Raw genomic sequence first — 25,582 nt, 5'->3', positions numbered from 1 at the left:
TTCCAAAGCATCTTGGCGACACCAAATTCAGAAGAAGCAAAGGAGGTATATTTATTTATCTATAATTCTATTAGTCAGTATACTGTCAGGCCGTGATTGATGCGTGATTGTAATTTACATAGTTTAAGGTACGATGGGACTGGCATAATCTTTAGATTAAAAGTCCCTAAATAAATAAAAGACAATAAAAAAAAAATAAAAAAAAGAGACTGCTTTCCATCAGGTGGGCCGTATGCTTGTTTGCCACCGACGTAGTATTAAAAAAACATCCACACTTCATCAGGCCTGATATCAGTAGCGAGTATTTTATTATTCCGTTTCTAAATGTAAAAAAATGTGCTGATATTCCGCGAAACGGAAAACAATTATCAGGCCCAAAATCGGGACTGGGATGGGGAAGTATGGATGTAATTGGCGCTTCAGGACTGATAAAGTGTGGATGTAATTGGCACTTAAATCAATAGACAGTAGATGTATAGTATAGAGTATAGTGTTGACAAATAAAGTTTCAGGGACATATAACTCAACAGAACTCTAAACCGCAGACTCGTAACTCCAGTAGCATTAAAGAGTTATCATTCGGCGTTTTAAATGCGCATAAAGCATTATATCCTTTTCAAATGTGTTTGAGATAAAATCCTGTTTGTTTTTAGGGTTCCGTTCCTGGGTTATAACATGGTATTTTAGTTGCGGATCGAACTGACACAATTTACATTCTTAATTACTAAGCTAATGAAACCAAAGTGTTTTAAACATTTTTTAATACAGTTGCTCAAAAAACGCTACATTACGTAGCTGTTTAGCGTGCGGAAAGTTGTATTTCGCGAACTAGTGCTTTTTACTTTTCCACTTGTTCCAATTCATGACTACTTATTGATGAGTGTTAATGTTAGTTTCCTTTAAACGTCGTAATCAACTTAAAAACCTACTGTTCATGTAAAAATAATAAATATAAGTGTATTTCGTATTTTATTACTTACCTCTTCATCATTATAACACGTTTATTGAATATTGAAAAACCGTTCTTAATAAGATGTCTGAATGGAACGGAATAGCTGCCGAAACGCCTGTCAAAGCAGAGGCGTTTTTACTGCAAGAATGTTTTAAGTTTCCAAAGGCAACATTCGATATTGTTTTCATACAATTTAAATATACGATACACAAATAATCGTAAATAACGATACTTAGGTAATAATAGTATAATATTTACAATTGTTTCTGTCTTATAGAACATGCATAAAAAAATAATTGTTTTTTTTTTCATTTTTCGCAACTGTATTAAAAAAAGTCGTTCGATACACGTGCAGAAATGTCATTCTACATATTAGAACGTAGTGATTATATGCTCTTTGCTACACTCGTCCCGAGTCTTACTCGCCTACGGCTCGTGGCAAGATACCTATCTCGGTACTCGTGAAGTAATGACATACTTTCCGCACTAGCATCGAAATGTACTATTGTATCCTTGTAATTTAGACAGACCACTAATGTACCTCCGCCTTGTATCGCATTGCTCTTTTGGAATTGTTTTCAGGGGATTATCCAACTACATAAAACTAAACGCACCAGCACAGCAACCTAACCGTAGAGACACGACCAGACTGTTGTCTAACAAACAGGTAAAATTGGTAACACACGGTTGGATATCATCTGCTGAAGACGGTATGGTTACGAGCATCAAGAATGCTTACTTGAGAAGTAAAGATGTCGCAGTAATAGCTGTTGACTGGAGTGATACGGCGAATGACTATAACTATCCGTTTGTAGCGAAGAGCATAAGGAAAGTGGGGGCACATGTTGGACAATTTTTAAATGTGTTTTGCGAACTTTATAATATTTCCGGCGACAGATTGCATTTAATCGGACATAGCCTCGGAGCACATTTGATGGGTATCGCTGCGTCGAAAACTAATGTGAGAGTAGGAAGAGTCACCGGTAATTATGAATTCTGAAAACTCCTTAAATGATTTATTCAAGAGTAGGTAATTTAGAACGCACAATAACAGCAGAATATAATTTTTAATCAGCGAACATATGAGAGTAGAGGCTTTTACATTATCTAACCGCGCATAACTAAATGTTCTTCTTATATCTTTAATACTTCAGGCCTTGATCCAGCACGACCTCTCTTTGACAGTGCCGGATTAAGACATTTTGATGCCCTAAGCATTTCTAGACCATGGTGCCCCCTCATCAAGATTCCATTGAATTTTCTTGGTAAATTAAGTGACGTTTATTGCCGCATTACTGCTGAGAATAGAATTTTCAATCCAACACATCATTTTATCACGGAAATTGACAGTACTGCAGCAGTAATGTTCCAACAGTATGTAAGGTCAAGTGTTAGCAAATTGAAGATCGTGCTTCGCATAAGGCCGGAGGCGAGCCAACCAATGTCCAAGTGTGAGAAGACATAAAAGGCATAGGCCGTACTCCGCACAGCGTTTTGCAACCTCTAGAGCTTTCCTGCGAAGCTCATTCATGTGAGAGCAAAGGCAGAGCTTCAGTAGGAGCTTAGCCATTGGCCATTGGTTCTTGTCAGAACAAGAACCAATGGCCACAAGTGTCTTAAATAGCAAATTATTGTTTACGAAAACGGGACTTAATAGGGTAAGTTTTAAAATTACCTCTGATCCGACGTTTCAAAAACGGCGTTTTCCCCATGGTCTCGGAGAAGACTGGGTAAAGTCGACATCATTATCTTGACGTTGGAGGTAATTTTAGAACTTAATCAAACGCGATTAAGTCCCGTTTTCTTAAATAATAATGTGTCACAATTAGGCCAATAAAATTAGATTTTTTCGAATTTGTCCTAAAATTCCGTGTAATCCGAGTTTGCTCCATTCCAGGAGGTGTGCATAAATGTTTCCTCTTTTTCAGTTTTTTTTGCTTGAAAATCGAAAACGGTACGTCCGGCGGAAAATTTGTTCTAATTATGATTAAAACTGATATCTGAGGATCCGAAATGTTATTTAATTATGTTCTTGCAATAAAACATATTGATTTATTGAAGGTACCCTAATATGTATTCCTAGTCTAAATTGTATAAAAAGGTCGACATTTATTATTTTTGGTAAAAATCATGTTAAAAATCCAAAAACGCCTTCTTACCATGCAGTGTCTAATCCACGAACTGTCGTATGCCGTTCAAAATCAAGTGGTTTCGAAAGGAAAAAAATATCTCCTAAGGATCCCAAAATGTATGCATACCCCCTGGGATGGAGCAAACTTGGATTGAAAGTATTACAACATTTTCCAGCTTGCTGGGAATTAATTCCTCAAAACGCTATTTTTGGATCTAATTTGATTGGCCTAAATCGTGAAAGTTTAAATCAGTGTTTTTAAAGGCAAAGTCTAAGGCTGAGCTTTTCATAAGGCTGAACGCTCGGAGCGTTCGATCGGCGCTTACGGATGAGGCATGGATGAGGCCAAAGGTCGAGCTGGAAGAAAGCATTTGAATTTGACCACTGGCGAGGTATGAATGGCTGAACGTCCGGAGCGTCCGATCGCGGTGGGTTATCATACGATACAACTGATGGCGAGGTGTGAGCAAGGCAGAAGGCCCAGCTTCGAGAGAGGACAGCTTAGATTTGGATCCATGTTAAGTGAAAGTAAGGCAGATTGCACAAAGTAGCGTCGCATAAGACCTAACGCCGAACTGCAATAGAGTGGCTTGAAATCGAACCTATGGTATCACGGTTCTCCTACTGCTCGGCCTTTGGCTTAAGTGGAAACCGAAACTTAATAAGTTGCTTTTGGTTTTGTGCCTTCGCGGGGCCCTTTATAACAGTTTGACAATTAGGTCGCAGGATCGTGGTTCTGCAGCAACTCGGCCAGGCCGACACATCTGGCGTGCAAGAGAGCAAAATTCGCTACAAAATCGGTAATCTACGTCGACAAAATCGGTTGGCCACAAGCCCGACGGTAAGATATTTTGGCTATGAGCTTTGAGGGCCTCCGCGAAGGGTTGGAGATGTGCTTACGTGTCCTCACTCTATTACGACCCCGTTATTAGATGGGTACTTGCACACGTCAAAGTCGACAAAAAATTTCGTGTACATAAGTACTACGACTGCGATGCAGCCTGCGCGTTTTTTTCCTACGATTTTGGTGCCCCCCTAGACGTGGTGCCCTAAGCAAGTGCTTATTTTGCTTAATGGTTAATCCGGCACTGCTCTTTGAGTATCCAAAGGTACTGGAAACGTTGTCCCTGAGCTCATCCGTTGCGGTCTTCGTAGACGTGATACACACATGTGGTGGAGCCCTGGGCATCCAAGATAACAGTGGCCATGCTGATTTTTACCCAAACGGCGGTAAATCACCACAACCTGGGTGTGACAGTATGTTTTTTCAATTCGGTAACAATTTTGATTATATTTATTTCAAATTTTACCTACTTTTATGTAAATTTTGTATAATATTAACAGATACTCTAAATTTGTTTGTAAAGTTCCAGAGCCTTGTAGTCATTCGAGAGCGCACATGTATTTTTCCGAATCCATTGATAATCCTACTGGTTTTCCTGCTTGCCGAAGCAAACATTGGACGGAACATTTAAATAGCACTGAATGTAAACAGCAAACATATATGGGAGAGAATGCCGATCGAAATTCAAAAGGGCAGTATTACTTAAAAACAAATGCAAAAGCACCCTTCGCTATTAATAATCCTAAACTACGTAGTGACTCATAGTGGTGGTCATCGATTTCTGTGATAAAAAAATGTATTTGGATGTGTTACAATTGTCTATGTGTGTGTTTGTATACGTTTTACTACTACTACTAATACTATTAATTGTCACAATGAATGTTAGTTTTTTACCCAATTTGAAACAGAGACGCTTCTTACCAGACTGCGCTCAACTCGGGCTGCTCGATCAACTAAAATAAATAAGTAAAACTGAAATTGTGTATCTCTGTAAAGCTTATTAAGCGTGTTATTATAAAGACTAAATTTATTTATTTAGTCGTATAGCATTAATACAATTCTTGGTCGTTTTACAAATTTACAAAGGAATATCTAGAATATCTAGATTAACAAGCCCTGCTAAAGGAAGCCAACAAAATTACTTCCAATCCAAAACTGTCCGTCTTCTCGGAATTTTTCTGTCCGCCTAGGCTACACTTAACATTCGCCGTACAATACGGCACAGGAACTTCAACAGAGCTTCTTTAACATCAAGGATAGGTACATGGAGAGAGGACTGGACTGTTAGCTTGCCCAGGGCATGCCAGCTACAAACCGCATGGCGTTTCGGCTTCGAGGCGGAAATGGTGCCAACGAAATTGACTTTTCACTGAAAGCGGGCGATCCGGAGAATTTATGTTTAAGACCCCCACGAAAGAGGACCCGCGTGAAATCACCTTTTCATACAAACGTAGTCCTCATTTTCCTCTCTGGATATTAACATTATTGAGGATATTTTGGCACAATTTGTTGTATATCAGTTATGCCCCTACGTTTGATTTTTTCGAATTTTTAAATTATCATAAGACTCCCAGTAGGGCTAAGATAGTCGGCTCTTTATCATTTGTCACCATGCCTGTCACGTTCTAACAAGTATGTAAGCGCAAAAGTGACGGGTATAGTGACAGGTGATAAAAATGGAACCATGCTGCCACTGCTGCATTTAAAAATTTGTATGAAATCTGTTTTTCGCTCGTAATTTTTCCAATAATCAAAAAATCTAAAATAGTCAAACATAGGGGGTATAGCTATGGTTAATATAAGGTGACTGTGGGCAAGACCGGCATACTTTATTTATTTTTTACATTGGAGTATTCTAGCTCCGTTAATTATTCACTTACGTGACCGCTTGTAATCACATACGATAAAGAATTTCATAAATAATAGTTAAGCTATAGTGACAGATCATTTTAATCATAAATTAAGCAAATACAATAGTATTTTTAAAAATTCGGCGAGTAGACGGACTTCCCGTGTAGTTTAAGGTAAGTCCGTCTAGTAACAATATCAGCCATACTATGGGTGCTTATGTGTTCGTATTCTAATCCTTACAAAGAATGAAACAAGACAATGAAAAGTGTACTCTAAACTTGTTAATATAGGGTTTAGATTCGAAATAAATTCAATTTTTCTAATTAAAAGGTAAGTCCGGCATATATTACGTAAATGGGGTGGTAAACCTTTTTTGGAAAATAATTATATGTATTTATTTTTTAGACTTCTCAAAATTTCATGTTATTTCAAATTTACTCGTTGTTTTAAATTTACGGAGATCAAAGAGGGTTACATAAATAAACTCATATTAGTAGCAGTTTTAAACTACGAGCACCGTTTAAGTTTGAATCAAATAGTGACTGGCAAATCAAACTCCATAACACAAGTAGGTACCCTACATACGTAAATTTTCAGGATAAGTAAGGCGAAGAACCCACGTCACATAGCGGCGTGGCACGCGCGGTACAGCGTTGGCGTGACGCGTAACCTTGTATCACGGTGTAGGCAAAACGCCTAAACCACGATAAGTATAATAAATGTTCCGAAATAAAAAATACGTACGGACTGATATGGCTGCAATGATTTTAATCTTCAAAACTGTCAAGAAAATATGACTGTACAACCGTATTCTAAAATTCAAGAGGAGTAAAAAGGGTAATAATATGTGTCATAGGTATAATAATATAACATATGAAGGCGATGATCATGGGTTCGAATCCCGGTAGGGGCATTTGCTTGTATAATCTACACATATTTGTTCCTCCAGTCATGTTTGTTTTTATGTATTTATCTATATAAGTTTGTATATGTCATCGCCTAGCACCAATAGTAAAAGCTAAGCTATGCTTAGTTTGCGGTCAATATTTATTTACTTAATAGGTATTTTCTTATTTGTATTTTCGGTTACATAGTGCTGAGGATGAAGAACACATTTCTTTTGTAGGTTCGAGATTAAAATTGTTAATAAACACAAAACACAAACATCATGCGCAATGTCGTAAAGATGCGTATCTGTAGTAACCTTATAAAATCGTAATAAATAATATTGAAGCCAACCGTAATAAATAATATTGAAGTTAACAAACAGTTGGTAACCTCTGATTCAAGGAAAGTCCGGCATATGACGGACTTGCCTGGTACATAGTAGACGGACTTTCCAACTTAGCAAAATTTTAATGTGATGAATGATGGAACGTATAATTACAAAACTAAGCCAATATCTGATAATTTAAACACATAATAAAGATTGCCGGGTCTTATATTACTTACGTAGTCAATTTCTGGTGCAAAATCTTGTCACAAACTATTTTTAACAATTTTATTTGCAGAGACTGTCGCACTATCACTTCGAGTTCCATACACGTAATGACTTGTTTACGCGGATTGCTCTGAAGTTCGTTGTCACAGCGCCATCTGTTTTAGAGTGAGGGAACTAGCGCGAAAAACTGACTTATAAACTCGACGCCAAAGCGGCAAACGCTTTCTAATTCAAAAGTTATAATGTGTTGACGGACTTGCCTTGTAGACGGTCTTGCCCACAGTGACCTTACATCAAATTATGTATAAATATTTTCCATGATGTCAATATCCAGAGAGAAAAATAGGGACTACGTTTGTACGGAGAAGCGGCCGTCCTCTTTCCTCTTAAGTGTAGGTAGCGAGATACACTGAAGTGCGACGTCCACCTACACAGTCCATTTACCCAGCGCCAATTACCACATTGTGCATGATGCCCAAAAAGTTCAAAACACACAGGAGATCCTCTGGACTTACTCAAGGATGATTCACGCTAGAACGGCCCAGGACGAGGCTTCCGAGCTTCCGACCCGACCCGACAGTTCTTTTTCTATGACGGGAGATCTGTGATTACGCGATACTTTCTATAGAAAACTGAAGTGTCCCGGGCCTGGACCGTTGCAGCGTGAGTCATCCTGTAAGCAAAAACACACCCGATATCATGAAGACTAAATAAATAATGTTGTTAAAAACCGTACATATCATTATCATAATTATATTTAAACATTCACACCTCTTTACCTTTTTACCCCTCTTTTTATAGAAACCTAAAAAAATATTGATAGCGGAGATTTGTGACGAGAGTGTGAAATTGGGAAAATGTTGCAACAGACAACTATGAAGTTTTCAGGAGAGCCACTAAACAAAATATATTTTAAGCAAGAGTAATACAACTACACATTAAAGTAATATTATTGAACCCTTTCGTCATCGAGTTGCGCTAATTGTGGCAACACTGTCAAACGAAGCGTCTGTTATTCCCCGTTCTGTATATTAGTATAGCTCGTGTCATCCACGATGACGCGCAGATTTGTCAAATCTAACCTTTAATAACATGGCAATACGAGTCAAGGCGCGCGTCGTAGTTAATGACACGATGTATATGTTTACTTGAATAAAGTCGGTTGCTATCTCGCTTTCTGATAAGAATGTAAGTGCAAGTAATTCAAAGATTATTGGTACAAAGTCTAAGAAAGATATTGCAATAGGGATGATGACACGTGTTGAATTTTATATTTAAATCTAGTAAAATATATAGCAAATGGCAAATTATCACAGTATGTGCATATATGGACCTATATTCAAATAATATACTTACGTATGGAAATGGTAAAAAATACAGGACTCGAAACTTTCAAAATTTAGTTTTTATTTATTTGGAGATCCAGCAACTGTGACATGAACATAAAAAAAACTCTCTTTTATTACAAGTGCGAGTCGGACTCGCTCACCGAGGGTTCCGTACTTTTTAGTGTTTGTTGTTATAGCGGAAACAGAAATACATCATCTGTGAAAATTTTAACTGTCTAACTATCACGGTTCATGAAATACATCTTGGACCCGGGTACGTCCTTAAACTACGTCCAAAAGAGAGGTATGGGCATTGTGAATTTCATCTCGCTTTGTGTGGTAGGGCACAGCCATTGGATGTCATTCCATATCTAGAGCAGAGCCCAACTGGGGAAGTACATCCACCTTACAGAAAACCGCAGCCAAATAACACTAGACCCTACTCATAGTGTTGTGTTCCTGCAGGTGAGTAAGTTTGCCAGAGCTCAACGAGGGTGGGAGGGGGTTAGGGTCGGCAACGCGCATGTAACTCCTCTGGAGTTGCAGGCGTACTTAGGCTACGGATACTGCTTACCATCAGGCAGGCCGTATGCTTGTTTGCCACCGACGTAGTATTAAAAAAAAAACTAATACAAACCTATTTTCGGGTTGTACTCTTTAGATCATGAAATTCATAAAGATAAACAACTTATACCTTCATTGTCAGTCCGATCAAAAGTAACTTTCCATCGGAACTGGGAAGAACCGCAGTATCACCAGATCATGTTGCCACATGCAAAAACTATATCGCTGTGCCGGGTAAGTACCTATACGTCTAAATATAAGTACTATATATTAGTATATTCTTGTAATCTGTGAAGGTATATAAACAATTTCCTGAGGCATGAAGAATCAGTTCTACCGAGTAATCAACTCTGTTCAGTACGAGATAAAATAAACAGTGAGTACCTTTTTTATTCAACAAGATGGACAGCTCTAGTTTCTTAGGGCCGGGTAGGTAGCGAACGAAACGGTAATGTCTCTCAATAACTCTTCCTTATAAGTGTGACAGAGAGACATTAGCATTTCGTTCGCTACGGCGCAAACGATTTGCACCTTGACTAGGCCCCCTGCTTTACACGGTTACAGATCAGCTGGAAACAATCCATTTAGGAAAATAATTGCATTTCTTATTGTGTATTGAATTCCAAACATACTTTCCTCTATTGTATTTCATCAAAGAGAGAGAGAGAGAGAGAGAATTATAATTATTTAAAGTAATCATGGAAAAATTCCCCGCTTCGAGTTATATTCGAACTTGAGAACTTTAAAAACACCGATCCGATTTCTCTTAACCAACTGAGCTGCCAAGGCTTAGGTACCAGAAGCATGCTTCTCAATTCCTTCCTTTTTGTTTACACGCCTTAGCTTTTTGTTTACACGCCTTAGAGCGTTTTCACATTGTCCGATCTGATGTCGGCTGTCGGAAGGACGTAAATTGTAAAATATATGTGTTCCTTTGTTTTTATTTATGCATTTACTAAATCATTATTACTAAAAAACGGACTTCATGCCATATGGCACTCTCCCGCGGCTTTTTTGTCATGAACACCTTCCAACATCCGATATCGGATGGTGCTTCCGACAGTTTTAAATAAATAAATAAATAAACATTTACATCGATATCGGATCGGAAAATGTGAAAACGTTCTTAGGGAGGCGCATAGCGACATCTATCGTAAGAATGTTATGTCTTAACGGCCCCGGACCGGTTAGAGCGATTCGAAAGGTCGCAAGTCCAAGTTTTCCCATTAGTAGAAAAAGCTTATTAAATATACAGAAAATACAAAATTATGTTGTAAATTATTTTGTATGGCAACTTGGCATCAAAATAAACGTCAGTGACGATCAAAAATATTTTTTCTGGATCCTTATTTTATTTTAAAGACTTTCGATGACAGACCAACACCATAGGGTTGAAGCGAAAAGCAACGGACGGGTGGACAGAGATAGAGATGGGAGAGAATTTGCCACACAGATGAACATAGCCAGACTGTAAGGATACTAGGCACCCTTGACCACTAAATCCCAGAAACTTATATTAAAAAATGTATTTAAGCTTTTATTTAACTTGCAATGTATGTGTTCGATTTAAATCGTGCGAAATTAGACGAACTTCCCAATTATTCGATTGAACTTAAATTTCACATACATTTGTATTTGTCACATACGTTTGTTGGGTGATAATGGAATATTATGGTACGATCGATCTGATGATGGACACAGGAGGTAACCTTAGGATCTCCGTGGTAAAACAATGTGTTTGTTTGGGTTTGTTAGAATTGTCTCAATGAGTATTAGTTCCCTGTTGAAAGAAAAATACAGTCCGCGATAAATCATGTATAAAATTTTTTTTTTTTTTACAAAGTACTTATTGTAAATTACTTTATTTCAGAAATGCCACCCACACCTGGCCAAACTTCTGGAAAGCCGCCAACTGTAACTGGTGTTGCTGGACTCGCTGCTGGTAGTGCTGTGGCCGGAGTTATTGGATCTCTTGTCGGGTTGGCTTCGGGCCAGGGTGGAAAAAATAAGTAGTTATTTACTTCTCTCGCTCTTGCAGCATTATGATGATTGTATGAAATAAAAAATAGGAATAAATATGTTGTTTTTTTTATAAGTACAAAAATACTTAAATCTTTCTTGGTCTCGCTTCACACACCTTACAAATCAGTCGTCCTAGCTGGCTGCCTAACTAGGATCCAAAAAAATCCTATTTAGTGCAGTCAGACTCTTCCTATATAAAGGCGGTTACACTTACGATTTACGATTACTTAGGATTCTGAATTAAGTAACATGTGTGAAGCGCTTTACAAATATTTATTAATGTGTAAGTTTAAATGTGTGTTAGTTGAATTATACACAGATTTTAAAACAAAAGTTGTCATTCATGTGAGCATAAAGTGTGTCTAAAGGCCCATCCAGAGGGAATGATCAAATTGACCAAGTTTATCTGAAAATAAATTGGCGTCAATTTCATCTAGCGTCCACATGTACACAATTTAATCACCAATCTTAGATCAAAATAAAACAAATGCTCTCAAACGCGCAAACTAGTGTCAAAAATTGGCATTCTTTCGTCCGTACCTCTGTTTGATCAGTCGTAATCTTACAATCGAATGTGAGCCAATTTCATTTTTGCGTTCACACCACCTGATTTCAGCTGACAATTTTATCAGATCAGGGAAAAAATAGTTACGTCTGGACTGACCTTAAGCTAACTTTGCACCGACATAACAAAGTAAGGAGTGTCATTATTTAACGAAATATTTTCATAGAAATTTGACATTAATGATGGCAATGCAATCATTACACATGGTATGCAGAATTCGATTAGACTTGCGTGTCTATAGGCACAATGGTGGTCGACTTGCGGAAAATGCTCAGAAGCACTAACTAGATTGTCCGTCTCTAGCATGTTTATTAATTTTGAAATGGCAACACCGGGCGAAACTATCGAGGTTATTTCTACAGACTGATATCATATATATGCTACGCTCATACAAGTATAGTATGTATTATGTAGTAGTTACTTATAATTATCTACGTCAGTGTTGCCAGGCGTACGATAATTATCGTACATGTACGATAATTTGGGCTCCGGTACGATGTACGTTCCAAAAAGCATTGTCGTACGTATTTGAAGCAAAATATGACACTTTCCCTCAGAAATAGGCCACAATTTCTTTTCAGGGACCTTTTGGGTGTTCGGCTTCTTGGTGTCAGTCAAAAATGTCGAAAAGTCCTGTAAGCCGTTCGGATCTGTCACAAACATATAAAAATATTAAACTGATGTTTTAGCATTTTAGACGAATATTTACATCGGACCATAGCTTATTTTGCAAGAAATTTTAGGGGTAGTGCTGTTTTGACAGGCATACGATTTTTTTCATCGGATCGATAATTTTAGAACTCAAATACGATAATTCTCTTCCACTAACCTGGCAACACTGATCTACGTATTATTTCAGTGTCTGCGGAATGTCGACTAAACCACTCGCCAACGGAGTGCATTTGTTTATTTAGTGTAATTGTGTAATATTGCGGTAAGTGTTTTTTATTAATCGGTTTTATTTAGCTTGACCAGTTTGTTTGTTTATTTATTACAAATGTAACTATGTATGTAGTGGGAATAACCCGACAAAAGGTGGCGATAGGAACTCTGTGATAAAACAACGCGACCTAATTGTGTTTGGGGTTTTTAGAATTGTCTCGATGAGCACTAATTGCCCGTGGAAAGAAAAGTGCCAAATACTTATTTTATTCTATAAACAGAAGAGGTTACGTCGATGTCCAAATGTGTCTTATTAGCCAAAAGGGTACCTGTACCTACCGAGGTACTTTTTTTCGGTTGTATTTGTCAATATAACTGTTGTAAATGGTATGACGGGAGGATTAAGTCAAACACACGTATTGACGACAGTGTGGTAGCTATTTGTGTGCTATATTAATGACTAATCGGGCGCGTTTACTACAATAACAAAAGCAAAAAGAATATATAGATTCAATAAAAAAGAAAGATCTGTATTTCGTGCTTTTCGCATTCATAAAAAGTATAGCGCCAATTACATCCACCCTTCTCGATATCAGGCCCGAAATCAGTCCCGATTTCGGGCTTGATAATCGTTTTCCGTTTCACGGAATATCAGGACATCGTTAACAATATTTTAAATGTAAAAAATTCTTTGTCTCTAATTGATAATATCTCTAATTGAGATAAACACAACCTACAATCTCGAATCTTAATAATAATCAAGCAATTTTAAACGGTGAGGGTTATGTTGCACAATATTTTATTATTTTACATTTCTCATGCTCTGAATGAGTCATTGTTGTTCTATGATGTGCGCAAAAAGTGATACGTTTTGCGCGCCATATCTTTTATTCTCCTTTAATTTATTGGCTTATTTACGCATCATCTTATGACACTATTACACTTTGTCATGATAAGTAGAAGTAACTTGTAGTGATATAACATCTTATACATTCTTTGGTTTCAGATATGGAAGGGGACGCGAATAATGCAGCACCTGATGCCGTCGTTGGAGAAGTCATTCATAATGGTATCAGAATAGGTAAATACCGTACTTTAGGTATACAATTTTACCCTTACACTCACTGACAGAGTAGGCAAAAGACATTTTTTTTCCGCCAGTTATCGGCTTGGAGAAATTTTGCCGTGAATTAAATTGAAATATTGTTTTGTGAAGGTGCAGGTGTCGCTAGGCCGGTTCAGCGAGTGGTCGGTGCAGCGACCGGCACGGCTGTGGGAGCGGCCGTGGGTGGGCTGTCCGGCGGCCCGGCGGGCGCCGTCGTCGGCGGCGTTGTCGGATACTTCGTCAGCCGTCAAGCCGTCAGGGATGACCATCAGGATTAACGTAGGTTTAAGGCATTCCACACAATTTAGCTTAATATTTGGCTTGGTCGTATCGTTACCGTGACATGGGCGTATGGTGAAAAATCATCACTATTCATTATTTTTTATTATGAGAGTTCTTGTTGTAATGAAACGGCCACATATTTTGACTAAGGTGTAGAGTTTGTGAAGTTAAGGCTTGTAGAAGTTGTAGAGTTAGAAGCTTGGCTCTACAAGAGAACTGATAATTTTTTGACAGTGCGAGTGGTTTCGTCTTGGCAACATTTTCCATGAAAATGTTTTTGGTGGGATTTCGCTTCTTTTTGTAAGATGCTTATGACAATCTTCCATCCCCTAATTTAAAGAGTTGAGGCATCTTTTATACAATGTGTTTTTACTAATTCCCCATAAAAATTTCAATCCCCTTTTCCCCCTGACGCCCTTTTTCACCTTTTCACCCTTACGGGGTGATTTTGGGGTTGAAACTATTATGTCCCCTTCCCTATAACAAAAACTATCTAAATACCAAATTTCAACTAAATCCGTTCAGCGGTTATTGATTCCCCATACAAAATTCCAGCCCTCCTTTCACGTCCTTTAGGGCCTAAAAAATTGAAATTTTAGAATGTTTTTGTTATTTGTGTACTGATTATAGCTTACATACCAAATTTCAGCTTTCTAGGACTTCAGGGTTTTGATGACTGAATGAGTCAGTGACGAAATCGTTTTTTGTTTATGAATAAAATCGAAAGTACATAAGTTCACTATAAAATATTTTATCGCGAGAATTTTGTTTATCTGGTATAATTCAAACCCTTGGGTTTAAAAAGACGTCAAAGCGCTTCGAGAAAAGGTAGGTAGTGCCTTTGCGTTTGGCTTGACTCCTCTTGGCCCCCGCCAAGTAATGCCCCCAGATTAAGGATCAAGGGAAAATAATACTACGTGACGCGAATTTTCACAATTTTGTATTCCCCTTTAACCCTTCGGTGACCGCTCGTAGAATTTGCCGAGACACCCCCAATTTAATTTGTTTCCAAAATAAGCTGTTTTAATTCACTTCATATTGATGATATGTTTATTTTGCAGGAGCAGACGAGACTACGACACATACGTACGGAATGTCAAACAGAATTATATAAATATATACATGCATAGAGATAAAGAACGATAAGCGTGACCATCTGTTGCTTTGAACTACTTAATAAATAAAGTGATTATATTGAAACAGTGTAATTTGAATAAATGTATACTTCAATCGATAGCTGGATCAATTATTTAAATCTCAATTAGGTACCCCATCTAGGGAATGTCATCTCGATCTCGTGAAATCTCGAGCGGATTTTCGAGATTCAATCTCGTTGACAGAAAATATCGGACTTTACAAACTTGATCGAGAACTCGAATAATATTTTTGAGATACAAGCGAGATTGAAAAATTGACGCTTGTATATAACTTTGTTTTGACCCAGGAACGAAAAGAATTTTGATCCAGGTACTGATATTAAATGGGACTGGTTTTGACTAACGATAAAAGCGCTATGGCGCGTTTTGTGCGAAAGAATTGGGTGGACTAAGCGTGCTCACAATTAACCATTTATAAGATTTTGGATCGGTTATCCTTTATTTTTCTGTATGTCAAGTACACTAAATAGCTAGTTATATAATGAATGTTTTTAGGCATTTTCTTCTTTCAACCCCTTTTTCACCACCTTAGGGGATGAATTTGCAAAAACGCTGAAATTTGTTTTCTTGTATTTTAATATTTTTACGAAGTTTTGAATTCCTAGCTTAAAATAAAACTTGAACCCCATAAAAACTTTCATCCCCTTTTTAACCTCCTTAGGGGTTGAATTTCTCAAAATTGCTTCTCAACTCTTGTACTCTTTATAAATGCAACCTAGTGTATAAATTTCAATATTATAGCATTTGTAGTCAGTCAATCAGTTAGGACACGTGCATTTATATACATATATATATATATATATATACTAGCTGTTGCCCGCGACTTCGAACGCATGCATTTGTATGTTAGTGGTTATATACATGAGCATATAATATTGTGCAGCAAAAGGTAGCAGTAGGGACGGTTAATCACTTGTTAATAATTATACAACGCATGAGATTTGTCTGACACAACCTACGAAGTTTCAAGCCCCTAAGTGAAAAAATTGTTCTCGATATAATCCCTCTCAATCCTTTAAGAAGATTTTCAATTTTTTTTCACTAATTTAGGGGATTAATACAAACTTTCAATGAACGCCATTTTAACTCCCTTGGGGAATTAATTTCTAAAAACGCTGAATTCACTTTTCTTGTTTCCTATTAGTGTGTCTTATTGTTAACTTAGGGAATGAATTGTCAAAAAAGGTGATATGTCTCAGTTTTCGTCTATTTCTATATAGAGGTTATGCCTGTTTACCAAGTTTTAAGTTCCTAGCTTAAAAGAATACCACATATAAATTTCTATCTCCTTTTTAACCCCCTTAGGGATTGAATTATCAAGAACGTTAAAATAACTTTTTTTAATCTTCCATCATGTTTTTCTATGAAGTTTTAAAGTATTTGTAATGGACTCAAACTTTCAACCACTATTTAACCCTTTTAGGAGAAGAATTTTTACAAACGCTGAAATTATTTTTGTTTTATTCTAATAATATGCCCATATACAAAGTTTCAAGTCCCGCACTCAAATAAATGTTTGACCTCCATACAAACTTTCAACCCCTTTTTCACTAGCTTGGGGGATGAATTTTCAAAAACTCTTAAAACAGTTTTCTTTACTTTTAATGAAGTACCAATTTACAAGTTCCTAGCTTAAGTTAAATTTTAAACCTGATACAAATTATCAACCCCTTTTTAACCCAATTTTGGGATGAATTTTTAAAAACGCTGATATAACTTTACTTGCATTCTAATAATATGTCGTGATACAACGATTCAAGTCCCGCACTCACAAAAATGTTTGATCTACATACAAAATTTCAACCCCTTATTCACCACCTTGAAGGATGAATTTTAAAAAACGCTGAAATTATTTTTCTTCTTTTTTAATCAAATATCTGTTTACGAAGTTTCAAGTTCCTAGGTTAAACTAAATTTTGAACCCCATACAAACTGTCAACCTACATTTAACCCTTTTAGGGGATGAGTTTACAAAACGCTGAAATACTCTTTTTTTTCCAATACTCACAATATGCCTTTATACAAAGTTTCAAGTCCTGCACTCAAAAAAATGTTTGATCACCATACAAACTTTCAACCCCATTTTCACCAGTTTGAGGGAAGAATTTTCAAGAACGTTGAAATTACGTTTTCTTCTATTTTAATAAAATCCCTTTTTACAAAGTGTCAAGTTCCTAGCTTATAATAAAACTTGAACCCCATACAACTTTCATCCCCTTTTTAACCCCCTTAGAATTTGAATTTCTCAAAATCGCTTCTTAGCTCTTGTACCTAAGTGCAACCTAGTGTGTCAATTTCAACTTTCTAGCATTTGTAGTTTCGGCTCTGCGTTGATGAGTCAGTCAGGACACGTACATTTATATATATAGAATATATAATTATGTTGGATACGATACTTCATGTAAAAATACTAATTTACATGTGCCGAACGATGTTTCTCGCTCTAACCCATAGCCGCGTTCTTATCGGACGTACGTTGATTAGGTTGTTAACAGAACAGGGAACCCCCGCAATTTAGCTCAAATGTTGCCACATCTGTAAAATCTAAAGCCCTGTATTCACAGCCCCTCTAGTCTTTCTACTGTCCTAGAATTCATAAAAGGCCTGTTTTAAACTGAAGTTAGTTACAAATTCGACGGTTACCTGTTTTTTCTAACCATATTCGTTAAAAAGAGAGCTATATATACTGTACATTGTAGCATAATAAAACGTGCCCTTTATTTACACGCTATTACGTACAGCGCCTAAAATGACGCAGCGCCCGCGCATTGACTTGGACATTAAGAGGTTAGGTATTGTGTAGCTATTTCAGATCGTGGCGAGGTGTACGTGGAACCGACTGTTGATCAGACTTGTGCATCAGAGCATAATATACAAGTAAGTGCTCATTTAAAATATTGCAAAAAATATGAATTATTGTTTATTAATTATTATTCAGTCTCCATTCAGACAACATTGAATAAATTGAATTCGACTTTATTGAATAAATTATCCGTAGTCTTCACTATTCCAGTCAAGTTTTCGATGTCTTGCACAACATCAGTTAGATATTTCTTATAGCGATTTTTAAATTGTTTGTGATTGGATCGTTCTTCCTGATCCTTTTACCTATAATTATATTTAGATATGTAGATTCGTAACGAATAACAAATAAGAATAAATAATTAATCGATTTATGTATTCTTTAATTCTACTAAAAAATTAGGGTTTTGTATTTAATATATACAAATTTAGTATTTAATAGATAAAGATATAGGACCGTATTTAAAAACAAAAATCTGGAAGCAAATTTCAGTTTCTATGAATATCAGCCTATGTCGTTGCATACACTTAGCCTTTCTGACACGTGGGTATATCTGTCCCTATAGGATAAATACTAGGTGTAGTGAGTAATCAATTTATGTACATATCATTTTCATAATCATCCTCCATACTTCCATACTAATATTACAAATGCGAACGAAAGTGTGTGGTGTTCTGTTACCTCTTCACGCTTAAAGCGCTGAACCGATTTAGATGAAATTTAGTATAGGGATAATTTGAGTCCCGGGAAAGGACAAAGTGTAGTTTTTATCCCAGAAATCATCCTTTAAGGGGGTGAAAAGGAGGGTAGAAATTTGTATCAGTAATCAATTATTTCTTAAGTAGGGAATAAAACTCAATATTATTATTATTAATTCCATTTCCACGCAGACGAAGTCGCGGGCTAAAACTAGTTATGAATATTTTTAGAACACGACGATGCCTGATGCCTGATGACTCACATCAGTATGGTATGGTCTGTATGTTGTGTCGATAATGTTGATATAAGAATGGGCTAACAGGGAATTTTGTACTTTGGTATAGTGCTCATGAAGTATAATTTTGTTTGCATAGTTGTCTCTTTGTTCCACCATATCATTTTAAAAACCAATCTATCGTTTGGAATACTCGTAGGATACTTATGTTAAATTTTATTCCGAATCATAAATAAGCGTTACGTTACGTATAAAAGTATTAAGACAAACATTTTTTAAATACGAATCCCTCAATTCAATTATTTTTTTTCAATTATTTATTTAATTCGAATCCACAATAGATCCATAATTGTTAGTATTTACAACAAATCTTAAAATTAATTAAGGTTAGTGATATACAAAATAATAATAATAAATTTAATAATATATCTACAAGTACAAAAAAATAAATATAAAAAAATAAATATAACTATAACTAGGCAATCTAGATGCACCACTTCTCAGCATCTGTGGCTGCCACATGCAGTCCATTCCAGTGCATGAGCAGTGGTGCATCTATCTTACCTGCCAACGTTTTCAGGATGCTATTGGTACTGCCACACAGTCTCTGCATAAGTGACGCCGATCTGTTGCGTATAATTGCAAAAAAGTCATCCGTGTGCGCCTCCGCGAACATTCCCGACGCACTACAGTGCCGTGGCAACCCCATCAGCATCCTGAAAACGTTGTTATATTGTATTCGTAGTGCTCAACAGCGCAACGTATTTGCTAAGTATATTTTTACCTTGTTCACGGTTATGTCACGGTCAGATGCAGAGAAAAGGTACCACCGTGCATATAAGCTTTTATGCAGAGGTGGTACCTTTTCTCTGCAGCTGTCTGTACCCTTTCATGAGCATTCTATTATAATAATATAACTATTACCTACGGTTTGCACCAGCGCGCGATTTTAATAAGGAATCTTCAAGGATTAAATCTATCTATACTAGTACCTAAACTATTTTCTTTATTGTTTATGCCATAAAATTTATATGCTAGTGTGCTAGAAATATTTAGAAAGTTAGCTTGGTTCTATTTTTCATGCCTTTCAATACGTTGACGGCCAATAGGTATACCTTTCCCACTTAAGCCGGGCGAAGGAGTCCCGCATTGTATACCCAAGTCCCGCAAATTGATCGCAAATGTACTGCAAAACTGTGCACTAAGGTTGGCAACCTTACTTACTACCAGGAAAAAATTTGCTTGTATCTTTATAAGAATACCCTGTCAGAACCTCCTTATTACAAGCGACAATGTGGTACCTTTTGCTTGGAAACGACAAATTTCATGGCAGTTCTGTATGCAAATGAAGTTGGGTGAATTCCAAGGAAAAAATAATACTAACTATATTATTCTCAAATACTTATAGGTAATATAAACTTTGTCTAATTTAATACCGTTGCCAGAAAACTCACAAATTACGCCAAATCTCGGCACTGAAATTGGTGGTATCGTGGTACCAAGACGAGAAATAACCATAGGCATATATTATTATGCCAGACCGGTTCTCATGATTAACAGACATATAAATACATAAAAAGTTAGAGCATTGATAAAGGGTTGTTGATAACTGGATGCCGAAAAATATGATTTATAGATGCATATTAGCGCTAAATAATCAGTTGATCATCTCATTAGCAAACACTTGGAATATAAACTGTAGATAAAGTCATGTTTGTCCAAGGCTGTATGTTTTCAGATGCAGGCAGTGGGTCAAATTTGTTGGGAACGAAGACCTGATACATCTTCCCATATAAAAGTTACATTTATCGAAACATGTATGTGCAGATCATTTTGAAAATAAAGCTTTCAATGAAAAAAAAACACGACTTAAAAACTGTATTAAAATAATTCGGGTCCACATTAAGCCCGACCAGATATTAGTCCACTCAAAGAACTATCCACTATATAACATACAACTTAAATGTGATGAAACTATGCTAACCTAATTTCGAGTACAAAATTTGTAGACCGGAGCCTATGTTTCAACCCTCCCCATTTTATCGATATCGATAAGAATCGCAAGCGTGTATCGTACTACACTATTTATATCGCTTATATTGGTACTATGGTTCTTTGACAGTTCTTTGTCGTATATTTTGGTAATGATTTGCGAAACAAACTGATTCCACTCGCTAGTATGGAAGTCCCGTCTCTTAAAACGTAGTGATTATATGCTCTTTGGTTTGCAGGCGAGAAAGCAGTTTAGTTAAAAAAAATACTTTGTCTATGGTAGCATGTTCCAATGGCTTGTAATTATGGCAACACTAACGCAGCATTATATTAAAATAAATATTATAACATCTTTAACAGTATCTGTATATTAAAATATAAATAAATATCTATTAATTATTTTAGTTTTACTTAAATATTTTCAAATGTAAATTTCATTTATTTAAGTTATTTTTTTATGAATTGGGAAAGTTGTTCGGGTATTTCGTCGAACGGAATATTCGGGTAGTCCCCGCATCCGACACAAAGGACTGATGAAATATGGATAAAATAGCCTGGGCGTAGTCTGAACGCGGCCAGAGCGGGCTCTGCTCTTGCGCAGTTTTTATATTTGAGGTTATTTACCAGTGAAACTTTACGTCCAGAAGGATTATCTGAATAGTAAGTTTTTAATTGTAATTAAATTTTAACACTTAAATTAAATCGAACAAAACACTATTCTTATATCATTATTCTACTTATTATTTATATACGCTAGAAAAAAATGCAAAATGAGGGGCAAAGGTCACTATTATTTTGGACGTTGTCGAAATAAAGGTTTAATTAAAAAACGTCATGGGGTTGCATTATAAAGTTCCTTTTTTAGGTTGTTAACTTGTTACTTTATGTTGCGCAATATTCGTATACTTTACAATTAGTTTGTAGGTATTTGGTTGTCTTTAGGGATTTACTTATTTAGGTCAATAATGCATTTTTGTCAGATTGCATGTTCTCTAATAATTATGTTATTTAAAGGCGTCGCTTAATATATTGGATGCTCCATGATCATCTTTGATATTTTAATTTGGACTAAGGTTTTCATAAATTATTTGATGACTCATTATCTCCGCTTATATCTTATACCTTTAAACGAGCAATTCTTGTATATATATATATATATATATAAATATATATATATATATATATTTTTTATTTTTTTATTTCCGGGATCTCGGAAACAGCTCTAACGATTTTGCTGAAATTTGGTATATGGGGGTTTTTGGGGGTAAACAATCGATCTAGATTAGTTTTATATTTGGGAAAACGCGTGTTTTCGTTTTTTCATGCGTTTTTCTTTCGACGCAGAATATGGTCGCTAATTTCGTGTTACCGGCTACTGTCTGTCTGGACCAGCGGGTTAAGACGCGGACTGCTAAACGAGTGCTAAACAAGTTTATATATAATTTTTTAATTTTTATAGTTTTAGACAAGTTTAATTTAGTAAAAAAATGTAGTTAAGATTATCACCTATAGACCACCATATTACAATAAATAGTTATAACCGAGCAAAGCTCGGTCGCCCAGGTACTATATATATATATATAATTATATATATCTCCGCGCCACGCCATGACGTCACTCAGACACTTATCTCCGCACCACGCCACGTCATCACTCAGGCATTCGATTCGATTGAGCTGAAACTTCAAATACATAATGTCAGTTAACAATGCAACATTATGGTACAAACACGTCTAAAAATATTGATACGAACAAAGTGCTAAAAATATGTATACATTACCTTAATATATGGGCAATAAGTTCGTGTATATACATATTTTTGGCACTTTGGTCGTGGCGATATTTTTAGACGTGACTGTACCATCGAATTGATCTGATGATGGACACAGGAGGCGATCATAGAACTCTGTGGTAAAGCAATGCAACCACATTGTGTTTATTAGAATTGTCTCTCTGTGTTGAAAGAAAAGTACAGTCTGCGATAAAAGCTTGTATCAATTTTTTTTTACAAAAAATGTCTTCAAACATTTTACGTGACAGGTATTCCGTATATGTAAAAATTAAATGTCAAAATGTCTTTATTAGCTCAGATGTATCTGTGATGTAGAATGTTCGCGGCCATATCAAGCAACCCTTAAAATGTACCTATATTTTTTCAGAAATGGGTAAAAGAAACAAAGAGAGGAGGACTGCAATTGAAGCCGGCACCGCCGTCGCAGGGGCCGGATACGGCGGCGCTAAAGGTATGATGTCTAGCAAACCCCACATTACGTTTTGTCATTTTTAGGGTTCCGTACCCAAAGGGTAAAACGGGACCCTATTACTAAGACTCCGCTGTCCGTCCGTCCGTCCGTCCGTTCGTCTGTCACCAGGCTGTATCTCATGAACCGTGATAGTTAGACAGTTGAAATTTTCACAGATGGTGTATTTCTGTTGCCGCTATAACAACAAATACTAAAAAACAGAATAAAATACATATCTATGGGGCCTCTCATACAACAAACGTAATTTTTTTGCCGTTTTTATAGATAATGGTACGGAACCCTTCGTACGCGAGTCCGACTCGCACTTGGCCGATTTTTTTATAATATTAGAATTTAGTGCACTATTGGTCCTTAATTTGCAGTTGCTTAAAAAAATACCTCTATACTTTAACAGTATAAGACAAATGAAGTTGGGGTTGCTGTAGAGCATCTCTCCAGCAACCCATACCGAATTCCAGTTCTTAACTTTAGGAATGAAAAATAACTTATTTTTATCCTTATTCACCTTTCATTTATGACCGGATACAACATATTTTTTTTATGTATTCAGGTAATTACAACGCAATACTAAACTTAATTACAAAAGTATCGTTAAGCCAATAAGGTTTGTCTTGATACTTTATTAATGTTTATATGTCATACTGCAGAGTTGTCACCATGCCACCGGTCAGGAAACGTTTTAATACCGTCGGTTCATCTCTGTGCGGCCTTGACCATCGGAGCTTGGGTTCTATTCTACCTCGCTGCTCCACATACCTACCGTTTTGGGGATTTTTTAATTATAAAATAATGATTTAGTACTATTTCTACCTACTTGAAAAAAATACCCCTTTAATTCGATAGTAAAAGCCAAATGAATTTGGGGTTGCTGAAGAGCATTTCACGACTCTGACCAACAACTCCTACCGAACTCCATCATCATTATTTAAGTTTTCAGCAAACGAGAGGTTGGAGAACTTAGTTTATTTACGATTTTATTCTTAAATAAGTAAACTTTGTTTAGCTTGATACCTGGTAGGTAGTTGCCAGATAACTTGCAAATAGAACTCGTATTTGTCGTACGTCGCTTAGACACGGTCAGAAAGGAAGAGCTTCACTCTTTCTCTTCTACCGACCTTCTGTAAGTGAAGTATGAGTACAAATGCAGGAGCTTGTAGACGGTCTTCCCTTACATACTATCTTCCCCACATTGACGTTATAGCACAGTTTATGCAGAAATTTATTTTACAGGTGCAAGCGCTGGTGCTACGTACGGGGCCTACATCGGGTGCTGCGGGGGACCGGCGGGGGCCGCTTGCGGGGCCGTGGTCGGCGGCATCGCTGGCGGCGTAGTTGGTGGCGTCAGCGGCTACATCGCTGGAAAAGTCGCCAACGAAGTCATTGATGAAATCGATAAGCTGTAACGCGCGAATTTATCTGGGTGCTTAGCCAAGATGACAATCGTTGACGGGAGACGCTGGCGAGGCTTAGTGTATGAAAATAGTCACGTGAATTCTCGAAGTTTCTATCATCCCGATACATTTTTTTTGTATGGCGTTTGTCGACTTTCGATTGTCATTTTGGCTAGCCACCCGGACCAGACCCATGTTTTACCACGCTGACATTGACAATTCACCGTATAGTGCTGATCCAACAATTAAACATTAACTTTATGTACCTACTGTTGTTAACTATCGACCCAGAAATGGATAGGAATTTGTTAACGTTAGGTGTCAGTTGTTAACTTGTCACCGTGGAGAAACAAACCAATTTATTGTTTATCAACTTGTAGCTACACAGAAATAAATATCCTTCAAAATTTCCTTTTTTATTTGTTTTTATATAAAATTAAAATTGTGGTGCAATAAATATTTTTTGTCTTAAAAATTCTTTTATTTTTCAATCTGGGTAAGAGATTGAATGTTCAAATGCTAACGTGTAAGTATTTAACGTCATGCTGCCTGGCAACCCCACATTGCGTTTTGGCATTTTTATCAACTGAGAATTTAGTACACAATTAGTACTAATTTGTACTTGAAAAAAAATGGCCTCTTCAGTTTGGAAGTACAACAAGCCAAATGAAGTTGGGGTGGCTGTATAGCATCCCTTCAGCAACCTCTACCGATTTCCAGCATAGTTATTGACTTTTTCAGCAGATACAATACAATACAATACAAATCCTCTTTATTGCCAACCTCTGAAAAAAAAAAACTAAAAAATAAGATACTAAAAAAAAAATAAGAAAAAAAAATAGGTAAACACTCATCTTTTATTGCGTGGAATTCGACAGGTGTCATAATTTGACGTTTCAGGGATAGTAAATTTTTTTTACTGTAAATATTATTGTTATTTATTATTATTTTTATATGAAGTTAATATTCTTTGTATGAACTCTTATTTAATTAAAAAAAATCAAAATGGGCAGTTACCGTAAACAAAATTTCAAAGTAAATTGTCGAGCAATTACCTTTCGCAAGGAAAAGTTA

General features: G+C 36.5%; 2 protein-coding genes and 1 long non-coding RNA gene across 4 annotated transcripts; all 3 read left to right on the top strand.

Moving 5' to 3' along the window:
* The first annotated feature begins 374 nt into the window (after nt 1-374).
* Nucleotides 375-5,722, top strand: LOC133530875 (phospholipase A1 2-like). Its single transcript, XM_061868932.1, has 4 exons — nt 375-1,935; nt 2,107-2,138; nt 4,079-4,340; nt 4,451-5,722. The coding sequence occupies exons 1-4, from the start codon at nt 1,488-1,490 to the stop codon at nt 4,690-4,692; spliced, it is 984 nt and encodes a 327-aa protein (XP_061724916.1). The 5' UTR covers nt 375-1,487; the 3' UTR covers nt 4,693-5,722.
* A 3,091-nt stretch (nt 5,723-8,813) lies between these two features.
* On the top strand, nt 8,814-15,201 carry LOC133531079 (uncharacterized). Its single transcript, XR_009801446.1, has 5 exons — nt 8,814-9,487; nt 10,982-12,632; nt 13,587-13,661; nt 13,797-13,964; nt 15,029-15,201. It is a non-coding gene; the product is annotated as an uncharacterized LOC133531079 (long non-coding RNA).
* A 2,663-nt stretch (nt 15,202-17,864) lies between these two features.
* On the top strand, nt 17,865-24,983 carry LOC133531076 (uncharacterized). 2 transcript variants are annotated; one of them, XM_061869172.1, is made up of 3 exons: nt 17,865-18,001; nt 23,013-23,096; nt 24,348-24,983. In XM_061869172.1, the coding sequence occupies exons 2-3, from the start codon at nt 23,015-23,017 to the stop codon at nt 24,518-24,520; spliced, it is 255 nt and encodes an 84-aa protein (XP_061725156.1). In that variant the 5' UTR covers nt 17,865-18,001; nt 23,013-23,014; the 3' UTR covers nt 24,521-24,983. The 2 variants fall into 2 exon arrangements, with proteins under 2 accessions (XP_061725156.1, XP_061725155.1); XM_061869171.1 differs by lacking the exon at nt 17,865-18,001 and adding an exon at nt 21,360-21,513.
* The last annotated feature ends 599 nt before the right edge of the window (nt 24,984-25,582 follow it).

The sequence above is a fragment of the Cydia pomonella genome, chromosome 24 (genome assembly GCF_033807575.1).
Source record: "Cydia pomonella isolate Wapato2018A chromosome 24, ilCydPomo1, whole genome shotgun sequence".
Classification (NCBI taxonomy): domain Eukaryota; kingdom Metazoa; phylum Arthropoda; class Insecta; order Lepidoptera; family Tortricidae; genus Cydia; species Cydia pomonella.
The sequence above is the reverse complement of the archived record's forward strand: the minus strand, read 5'-3'. Positions and strand labels throughout refer to the sequence as shown.

What these genes read in the sequence shown, in the direction of transcription:
- LOC133530875 (XM_061868932.1), top strand. Translation starts at nt 1,488, where the DNA reads ATGTACCTCCGCCTTGTATCGCATTGCTCTTTTGGAATTGTTTTCAGG. An exon ending in CACGACCTCTCTTTGACAGT is followed by an intron (nt 2,139 to 4,078) that starts GCCGGATTAAGA and finishes CTACGACTGCGA; the next exon opens with TGCAGCCTGCGCGTTTTTTT. An exon ending in ACCACAACCTGGGTGTGACA is followed by an intron (nt 4,341 to 4,450) that starts GTATGTTTTTTC and finishes TTGTTTGTAAAG; the next exon opens with TTCCAGAGCCTTGTAGTCAT.
- LOC133531076 (XM_061869172.1), top strand. Translation starts at nt 23,015, where the DNA reads ATGGGTAAAAGAAACAAAGAGAGGAGGACTGCAATTGAAGCCGGCACC. An exon ending in CGGATACGGCGGCGCTAAAG is followed by an intron (nt 23,097 to 24,347) that starts GTATGATGTCTA and finishes TTTATTTTACAG; the next exon opens with GTGCAAGCGCTGGTGCTACG.